General features: G+C 45.4%; 1 protein-coding gene across 1 annotated transcript; it reads left to right on the top strand.

Annotated features, from left to right (window-relative positions):
• Positions 1–692: 692 nt before the first annotated feature.
• On the top strand, positions 693–9298 carry LOC132807633 (zinc finger protein 23-like). The gene is made up of 2 exons (XM_060821683.1): positions 693–770; positions 6805–9298. The coding sequence occupies exon 2, from the start codon at positions 7246–7248 to the stop codon at positions 8593–8595; it is 1350 nt and encodes a 449-aa protein (XP_060677666.1). The 5' UTR covers positions 693–770; positions 6805–7245; the 3' UTR covers positions 8596–9298.
• Positions 9299–10794: the final 1496 nt, after the last annotated feature.

Raw genomic sequence — 10794 nt, 5'->3', positions numbered from 1 at the left:
TTCGAGTTGCAGGAAAATGTCTGGTGGATGTGGAAGGATCCCTTGGGAACTTGGGCCTCCATCAGCCCCCTTGCCCACCACCTCGCCCACATTCCTGGTGGAGAACTTATGCTCAAATCATTGACTTTTCTGCTTCTTGGATGTTGCCTGACAGGCTACGCTTTTACAGAACCATACTTTTTGACTCTATCCACAATATTCGTCAATGCCAATGAAAAACAAAATCTCTTGAAATATAGTATTAATTCACAGGTTGGCGTGCTTATCACATTTCTATCACATATGAAGTTACTGATTTGAATCAGATGGAATCATTATCAACTGCTCTGAATGTTAGAGTGGAAGGAATTTAAATATATCTTGGCTGCTAGAGTTGAAGTGAACGCGTAAACCGACAGCTGTACGAAATCTGATGCTCGCCCGTTTAAAAAAAAGCATCTGCTGAAACTCCAGAAAATTCACATTTGCTATCAGTTCATTTTCTACTGTTGAACACTTAACAAATAGAAACCTGGTGTACTAGACATCCTAGTGATTTTAAGTTCTTAATTGAAATCATAATCAGGTCATGGAAACTACTTGTTAATCACAGAACACAAGCTTTTATGATTATTCCACCCCACAGCCATGCTGAGCTCTAGGTTCACTGCAGAGGACAATTGCGCAGGCGCATTGATGGGGCGAGGCATAGAGCATGCGCAGTGTTAATCTGGGCAAGGTCGGTGTCGGCATCACCGGGAGAGCAGCAGAGGATAAGATACACGGAATGAGTGAGTGAGGAGAAAAAGAGGCGGGGAACGAGAGGGAAGCCTTTATAAACAACTACTGTCAGTCTAGGGCCTTGAAAAAGAGAATGCGCATCCCTGTTTGCGCTAATTTGGCGGCCGCCTGCTTTTGTCCGGGATTAAGGCCCAAACCTGCGGCCGCCATATTTATGCGGGGCCGGTTGGCATTTGGGCGGACATCTTTATGCGTGGCAAATGGGAGGGGGCGGGGCTGGCGACGCGCATGCGCCATCACACATTGAATATATTCCAGAGTCTCGTGAATATGTCACTGGTGAAGGCAGTGAATAGAATCTAAATCTCCCTTGCATCTTGTACATGTTAGTCTTGCTGCTGTTTTGTACCGACAATAGAGACAATAATAACCAGCAATATGATGACTCACCTTATTCCAATCCACATTTAGAGTTATCATTCTGATTCTGGTACGATTCAGTTCTGAAGTGGAGCCAGACTAGACTGTAGACGTTAACACAATTTCACTGTTCACAGATACTGCTAGACCTGTAGAGTTTCTTATGTGGCCTCTATGCTTGTTTAGGAACCAACGCGAGTTGAGGCTACGTCAGGGGATTTTCAGACTGCAGGAGATTAAAAAAGAGGAATGTGTATGGAGGAGGTGACAGAGTGGAAGGAGTGCAGGGGATGCAGGAGGTGACTGGGAGTGGGAGGAGTGCAGGAGATGGAGGAGGTTACAGAGAGCAAATGTTGCAGGAGCAAATAATTGTAGATTTTGGGATTGATACTGAAAACAACAGTTACTGGAAAGCACTGAGGTTCATGCAGCATCCATGGAGAACAAACTGACATTTCCAGCCTAGATGTCTCCTCACCAGCTCTGAGGGATAGTCATCTAGATTCAAAACGTTAGCTTTCTACCTCTCCATGGATGTTACCTGACCCACTGTGATTTCCAGCATTGTTTTTGTTTTCGGGAGCTTTGTGGAGGTGGAGGAACTTCTAGAGAGAGGGAGGGTTGTGTGGCTGCGGGTGCTGACAGACAGAGAGGGTGGGCTGTGGGGACTGCAGGTGCTTACAGAGAGAGGGAGGGTTGTGAGGCTACGGGAGCTTACAGGAAGAGGGAAGGGTGTAGAGGCTGCAGGAGCTTAGAGAGTGAGGGAGGGTAATGGGACTGAAGGAGTTGTTAGTGTTAGAGTGGCATCTGAATGTTTCAGAAGGTGTAAACCAATGAGGTCATGGATGATGGTAGTGTGCATGAACACTGGCAGAAGAGGTTTGTATACCCTCAGGATTAGAGAGATGTGGTGATGTGGGTGGCCCCAGGAACACATTGGGATAGTTACGTCTGGAGGTAACAAAGGCATGCATGTGAGTTTCAGCAGCAGATGAGTTGAGCAAGGGTTTAAACTAGATTGGCAGGGGGGCAGGATCCTCTACAATAGGTAGGCAAGTGCGAGGCTTGAAGGAGATACACCAACAGAAATAGTAAGTTGAAGAGACAGATCAGGTTGGAACTCACAGGGAGCAAGTAATGCCTGTTGGATTAAATTGCTTTTGATGCAAGATAAGGCCAATGAACTCAGGGTGTGGATAAGTACGTGGGACTGGGATATTATAGCCATTACAGAACCGTAACAAAGAGAGTGTCAGGATTGGCAGCTTAATGTGCCAGGGTACATGTGCTCTAGGCAGGGCAGAGGTGGTGGAAGGAGGGGAGGGGGAGTTGCATTTTTATTAAGTTGAGTATCATAGAAGTAATCAGATGAAATAACTGAAGGATCATCCAGTGAAGGCTTTATGGGTGGAGCTGTGAGATAAGAAAGGGATGGTGATGTTTTTGGGGTTGTACTATTGGCCCCAAATACTGAACAGGATTTCAAGGAACAAATACACAGGGAGATTGGGGAGACTTGCAAGAGCAATAGAGTTGTCATATTAGGGGTTTTAATTTTCCTAACATAGTTTGAGACTGCCAGAGTTTTAAGGGCTTAGTTGGGGTGGAATTTGTTCAGTGCATTCAAGAAAGTTTCCTCAAGCAGTCCATTCGGGAAGGAGCATAACCCGACCTACACTTGGAGAATAGGGTAGAACAGGTGACGGAAGTCACAGTTCGGGAGCAATCTGGGACCAGTGATCATAGCTCTATTAATTTGAAAATAGTTATGCGGAAGGACAAAACCGATCCACAGTTTCAAGTTCTAAATTGGGGTAAGGTGAATTTTGATGGAATTAGATGGAAGCTCGCAGGGGTTGATTGGAGTAGTTTATTTGCAGGCAAAGGGACCTCGGGCAAGCCATTAAAAGTGAGATTGCTGGAGTTCAAGGTCTACATGTTCTTGTGAGTGTAAAGGGTAGGCAGGAGTAGGGAACCCTGGATGACAAGTGATATTGCGGCTTCGACCAGGAATAAAAGGAGGCGTGGCTCAGGTGCAGGCAGCTGGGATCAAGGGAATCTCTGGAGGTATACAGGGAATACAAGAGCTTACTGAAGAAAGAAATCAGGAGGGTGAGAAGGGGGTATGAGATGAACTTGGCTGAGAAGATTAGGGTGAATCGAAAGAGTTACTTTAAGTATATTAAAGAAGAAAACAATAACTAGAGAGAGAATAGGGCCCCTCAATGACCAGAGTGGACATGTATGTGTCGAACCACAGGAGATGGGCAAGGTTCTCAACAAGTATTTCTCCTCTATGTTTACCATGGAGAAAGACATGAAGACCTGAAAACTTGGGGAAGTTAGTGGTGATATCTTGGGGGCAGTCCATGTCAAAATAGAGGAGGTGTTGGATGTATTAGAATGTCTGAAGGTGGTGCTGACCAGATATATCCAAGAACACTGCAAAAGGCTGGAGAAGAAATTGCAAGGGCCCTGGCTGATATTTTTGCATCATTGCTGGCTATGGGTGAGGTCCTGAAAGAGTAGGAAATGTGCCATTATTCAAGAAGGGCTGCAAAGAAAAGCCTGGGAACTATAGACCATGATTTGGAGATGCTGGTGTTGAGCTGGGGTGTACAAAGTTAAAAATCACACAACACCAGGTTATAGTCCAACAGGTTTATTTGGAAGCACTAGCTTTTGGAGCACTGCTCCCTGCTCAGATGGTTGTGGAGTATAAGATCATAAGACATAGAATTTATAGCAAAAGTTTACAGTGTGATGTAATTGAAATTACACGTTTAAAAAGACCTATATTGTTTATAAGTCTCTCGTCTTTTAGAATGACCATGTTGGTTTCAGTTCTTTCACATGTAAATTGCAAAACTTTTTAAAAATAGTTACATTCTCAAGTGAGCTTTAACAATTGATGTCATGTTGGCCCAGATAATGCATTTAAAGTATGAGTTGCTCTGTGTGAGACTGTGTGTGCCACAATGGTCAGACTGATTCTAATCTAAAAAAACGGATTTATAGAATTTTACTTGGATTCATGCAGTTTTTGAGCAAAGTAAAATGTAATTCTGCAAGTACAAATTCACCCCACAAACTTTAATGTGTATATATGCATGTGGGTGTGTGTATGTGTGTGTGGGAGAGGTGGAGGTGGGGGGCAGGCAGCATTGTGGTGGGGAGAGGGTGGTTTATGTGTGCCTGTGAGAGAGTGTGTGTATGTGTGGACGTATGAGAGAGGGTCTATATGAGAGAGAAACAGAGTGTGTATGTGTGTATGGTGCAATGAGATTACCTGTAGTGTGACATGAACCTAAGGTCTTGGTTGAGGCCATCCCCATGAGTACAGAACTTCGCTATCAGCCTCTGCTCAGCCACTTTTCATTGTTGTCTGTCCCGAAGTCCACCTTGGAGGGCGGTCACCCGAAGGTCTGAGGTCGAATGTCCCGGACCACTGAAGTGTTCTTCCACTGGGAGGGAACACTCCTGTCTGTTGATTGTTGTGCTGTGTCTATTCATGTGTTGCCATAGCCTCTGCTTGGTCTCGCCAGTGTACCATGCCTCAGGGTATCCTTGCCCTGACTATAGAGACCAGAAAGCGTAGCATCTGTCATGGTAAATTACTTGAGAACATTCTGAGAGATAAGATATACATGCATTTGGAAAGACAAGTTTTGATTAGGAATAATCAGCATGGCTTTGTGAATGAGAGATCATTTCTACACAAATTTGTTAGAGTTCTTTGATCAAGTGACCAGGAAGGTTGACAAGGATAGGACAGTAGCTGAAAATGTGTTGCTGGAAAAGCGCTGCAGGTCAAGCAGCATCCAAGGAACAGGAAATTCGACGTTTCGGGCCCGAAACGTCGAATTTCCTGTTCCTTGGATGCTGCCTGACCTGCTGCGCTTTTCCAGCAACACATTTTCAGCTCTGATCTCCAGCATCTGCAGACCTCACTTTCTCCTCAAGGATAGGACAGTAGATGTAGTCTACATGGATTTCAGTTCGGCCTTTGATAAAGTAGGGATCGCATAGAATCCAGGGCGAATTGGCAAATTGGATTCAAAATTGTCTTGATGGTAAGAAGCAGAGGGTAATAATGGAAGGATGCTTGTCGGATGGAGGTCTGTGATTAGTGAAGTGCCTCAGGGATCGGGTTGGGCCCATTACTGTTTGTTATCTATATCAATGAGAATGTACAAGGCATGGTTAGTAAGTTTGCAGATGACCCCAAAATAGGCAGTATCGTGGACACTGACGAAGGTTATCAGAAATTGCAGCAGAACCTCGATCAGCTGAGGAAGAAGTCCAAGAAATGGCAAATGGAGTTTAATATAGATAAGCGTGAGGTCTTGTCTTTTGGAAAATCAAATCAATGTCGGAGTCTTATGGTGAATGGTAGGGCCTTAAGGAATGTAGTGGAAGAAAAGGAATCTTGGAGTTCAAGTTCACAGTTCTCTGAAGGTGGAGTTGCAGGTAGACGGGGCAGTGAAGGAGGCTTTTGCCACACTGGCCTTCATCAGTTAGGGTTTTGAATATAGAAGTAGGGAAGTTATGTTGCTGTTGTACAAGACATTGATGAGGCCAGACTTGAAGTATTGTGTTCAGTTTTGGTCACTTGTTAGAGGAAGGATGTTATTGAACTGGAAAGGGTGCAGGAAAAGTTTGCAATGATGTTGTCTGGAGACAATGGTCTGAGTTAGAGAGAGAGGTTCGGTAATCTAGCACCTTTTCATTTAGAGCATAGGAGATTGAGCGGGGACCTCATAGAGGTGTATCAGGTAATGAGAGGCATGGGTGCAGTGAATGCAATCAGGGTTAGGGAATCGAGGACTAGAAGGCATCAGTTTAAGGTTAGAGGAGAAAGAATAAACAGGAACCTGAGAGACAATGTTTTTTCACAGAGAGTGGTACGCATACGGAATGAGCTGCCAGCGGAAGTGGTTGAGGCCGGTGCATTAACAACATTTAAAAGGCATTTGGTCAAATGCATACATAGGAAAGGATTAGAAGGATATGGGCCAAGTGCAGGGAAATGGGGTTAGTGTGGACGGACATTTTGGTTGGCATGGATCAGTTTGGGCTAAAGGGTGTGTCTCTATGACGAGAGTGGGCTGGAATGATGTTACTGAGCTCGGAATAAGGGTTGATTAATCAGGAAGTGTTGTTGGAAGCTCACCTTGGGGTAAAATATATCACCACATAGTGAACTGTCTGGCTCAACCTGAGAGTTTACCAGCGAGAGGGATGGAATTGGTGGTGAGTGAGCACAATTTGTAACAGGGAGAGAAGACAATGACTTCAGCCGTCCTCATATTGCAGTGGGAGATCTTTCTGTTCACCCAGTACTGGATATCAGATGGTGTGTGACTGGGAGGTAATGGTGTTCACATCCACCTGCTATTCTGGTTCTTCTTTTGCTGGTGGAGGCTGAGGGTTTGGGAGATTCTACTCCTCTGCTTGGTTCGTAGATTTATAAAATCTGTCTCATACTCCCTGCCTGTCCCACTGACTTTCTCTGCTCCCATGAATTGGACAGCCTTGTTTGTGTCCTGAAGGACCTACGTGAACTACTTTGTTTTTTCTGTCAATTGAGAAGCTTTCATGGTCACTAATTATCCTGGTTATCTCTCTCTCCTTTTCTTTTTCTGTTTTAAATCGCTTTCACAGGGTATTAAAAGGGCAGGATTTGCAGGCAAGAAACTGAAACCAAACATTTAATCAGGATGCAACAGGCTTTCCCCATTTGGCATAACCTGGACCGTACCAGATTTTGATCATGGAAGAAAAAGGATTCCATTCGCACTGAGCAGAAACTGTCTGTGTCCTGATTGTAGACAAAGATTCAGCCCATCATCTGGTCGATGCAAACATAAACACATTCACACTGGGGAGAAGCTTTGGAAATGTGGAGAGTGTGGAATTTGATTCCTATTCCCATCTGAGCTGGAAGCTCATCAGCGTAGTCACTCTGAGGGGGGACTGTTCACCTGCTCTGTGTGTGGGAAGGGATTCCTTTCTTCCATCCTGCTGACCCACTAGCGAGGTCATGCTGAGGAGATCTTTTACCTGATTGAATTGTGGGGACTGCAGTCTCTCCAACGTGTGCATATGGATGAGAGCCCATTTAACTGCTCAGATTGCGCGACCTGCTGTAAAAGTCCTGGGGAGCTGAAGTCCCATCAACACGTTCACACTGAGGAGAGACCGCTTAAGTGCTCAGATTGTGGGAACAGCTATCAAAGTTCAGGGGAACTGACATCCCACCAATGTGTTCACACAGATGAAAGACCATTCAGGTGCTCTCACTGCGGAAAAGGGTTCAAATGTTCATCTAAGCTCATTGTACACCAGCGCGTTCACACTGGAGAGAGACCATTCACCTGCCCTGAGTGTGGAAAGGGATTCACTCAGTCATTTAGGCTGCTGAGACACCAGCGGATTCACTCTGAGGAGAAACCGTTTCAGTGTCCAGACTGTGGACAGTGCTATAGAAGCTCCGAAGAACTGGTGTCCCACCAATATGTTCACACCAATGAGCGACCCTTCAGATGCTCTGACTGTGGGACTGGGTTCAAACGAGGAACTGACCTCACGAAACACCAGCGAGTTCACACTGGGGAGAAGCCGTTCCGCTGTTCTGAGTGTGGGAAAGGCTTCATTAGGTCATCCCAACTGCTGACACATCAGCAGGTTCACACTGGGGAGAGACCGTTTAAGTGTACAGACTGCGGGAAATGCTGTAAAACGTCTGGGGAACTGATTTCCCATCAAATTCTTCACACTGATGAGAAACCATTCAGGTGCTCTCACTGTGGGTCACAGTTCAGGCGATCGTTTGAACTCACCGTACATCAGCGAGTTCACACTGGGGAGAGGCCATTCACTTGCTCTGAGTGTGGGAAGGGCTTCACTCAGTCATCCAAACTGGCAAAACACCAGCGGTTTCACACAGGGGAGAAGCCATTCAGATGTTCCGAGTGTGGGATGGCATTCTCAGAGTCAGCCAAACTGGTGAAACATCAACGATTTCACACAGGGGACAGGCCATTCAGATGTTGTGAGTGTGGGAAAGGGTTCACTGACTCATCCGACCTGCAGAAACATAAGCGAATTCACACAGGGGAGAGGCCATTCACCTGCACCAAATGTGGGAAGGGATTCATTGATAGCTCTCATCTGCTGAGACACCAGCGGGCTCACACTGATGAGAGACCTTTTCAATGCCCAGAGTGTTGGAAGTGGTACAAAAGTTCTGAGGACTTGATCCGTCATCAACGTGCTCACAGTAACGAGAGACCGTTTAGGTGCTCTCACTGCAGCACTGGCTTCAAGACATCATCTGAACTTGTTAGACACAAGCGCAGTCACACAGGGGAGAAGCCATACATTTGTTCTGAGTGTGGGAAGAGATTTACTTATGCATCCAGCCTGCGGAAACATCAGCGTGTTCACCATTAATGACCATGATTAGATGTTGCCGTTGATCACTGTCTGGGACACACGCACCAAACAACCCCGTTGCCCCGTGGCTGACAACTTTAACTGCTCCTCCCACTCTGCCAAGGACAGGCAAGTACTGGGCTTCCTCCACAGCCAAGTCCAGGCCACACAACACCTGGAGGAAGAACACCTCATCTTCTGCCTTGGGACCCTCCAACTACACAACATCAAAGTCAACTTCATCAGTTTCCTCATCTCCCCTCCCCCACCTTATCCCAGATCTAACCCTCCAACTTAGCACCGCCCTCTTGAACTGTCCTATCTGTCCATCTTCCTTCCCACCTATTTGCTCCACTCTCTGCTCCGACCTGTCCCCATCACCTCCCCCACCTGCATCTACCTATCGTGTTTCCAAATACCATCCCCCAAGCCCACCCTTCTATTTATCTCTCAGGCTTCCCCAACCCACGCCACATTCCTGATGCATGACTTATGTCTGAAACATCGACTCTCCTATTCTTCGGATGCTGCCTGACCTGCTGTACTTTTCAACTCTGATCTCCAGCATCTGCAGTCCTCACTTTCCTCTTGTTGTTGATCATGTCCAGCAGTGAACCCTGTTCAGTGGCATCTGTTCCAAATAATCCTGATGAACTTCACTCACGTTTTATATTGTATTATTATGTGAGATGAAAGGTAAATAAATCAGTTTGGTGTTAAACTCGCGGCGTCTCAACTCTTTAATATTTCAAACATGAGATAACTATTTTCAAAATGCCCTTGTTCTTCCCTGTCTCCTCAATCCTTGCCTCCAGCAAGAAATGCAGGAGCTCATCGAGTTTGCTTGTCTCTAACATTGAGACAATCTGATCAGCTGCCTCTTTTACTTCCCTCTCTCCCACCAGCCCTGAAGGACCAAACTTGCCTCTAGAGCTCCCCTTTCTGAACCTACACCTATATTTACTTTCTATTCCCACTTTGGGTTCTGCCAGGAAAACTGTAGCATACAGGACGATACACCAGGGCTGCTCTGATGGACTGAACACTGGGAATAGAATTTACTCCTGAAAAGTGTGAGGTCATGCAATGCAAAATGACTAACAAGCCAAGAGAGTATATGACGAATGATTTAGGCCACTAGACAAGAATTAGAAACTTCCACTTTCACATTTGCAGCAAGCGGGAATGCAGCTACAGATCTCAGACAGTGACAGGCCTGAGTTATCACAGCCATATTTAATAAGGGCAACTTTACACGTAACTAGTGCGTGGCTACCATTTTCATAGGTGGCAATATGCAGCCGGGTGGAAAGGCCCTGGAATTCAAATGCTCACAGCATTGTGGCTATCCTTACTCTGCTTGCTGCCACGTTCTGCAGGTCAACCAGCAATGGAACATAGCGACTCACCAGCACCATCAACATCCCATGAATGATTAAATAAACTCTCCAGATGCAAAATTATATCGGAGTCTAAGTGCACAGCTACCTCTGATTTTCCACATATAAAATGCAATTAATGGTAATTTGAATTAATATAAAGTTTGACAGAGTCATTTCTGACTGTTTGTTGCTTTTCTTCATACCAACAGAAACATTAGTGTGTCAGGCAACACCTATGGAAAAATCAAAAGCTGGCAAGTGGATCTGGGATCCCAAAATTGATGAGTAATCAGACAAGTTATTGAATAAAATATCCCATCTCTCTACTGTTCGTTTCCTCTGGGTCTTATCCTTCACTTGTAAATTCTTTATTCCTTCCAATTTGAGAAACCTTTTATTTTTAGGAATCATCTTTTCACTTCTCTGTATTTAATTTAACTGGCTACCTTGCTGTCCTCTTCGAATTTTACAATGGTGATGGGTGAACAAGACTTGGTGTAAGTCTGCACAAGAGCAGCAGAGTTTTGGATGAGCTTGAGATTACCAGGAGGTTGCATATGGGAGGCCGTCTGAGAGTGTGTTCGGAGAGGTACACTGTGAGGTAACAAAGGAAAAGTCACCATTCCCTGTGGGGAGAAAACTAAAGCCCATCAGCGACAACGGAATATGCTTGAAAGCTACCCCATTCAACAGCTTCAACTTTCACTCCCTTCACCAGTGAAGTGCAGTGTTGCACAATAATAACTCACCAACGCTCTTTGACAATAACTTCCATACCCACAACTTCACCCACTGATTAGGACAAGGGCACAGAATCACAGGCACGCATCACTTA

Source organism: Hemiscyllium ocellatum (genome assembly GCF_020745735.1).
Source record: "Hemiscyllium ocellatum isolate sHemOce1 chromosome 27 unlocalized genomic scaffold, sHemOce1.pat.X.cur. SUPER_27_unloc_2, whole genome shotgun sequence".
Lineage (NCBI taxonomy): Eukaryota > Metazoa > Chordata > Chondrichthyes > Orectolobiformes > Hemiscylliidae > Hemiscyllium > Hemiscyllium ocellatum.
The sequence above is the reverse complement of the archived record's forward strand: the minus strand, read 5'-3'. Positions and strand labels throughout refer to the sequence as shown.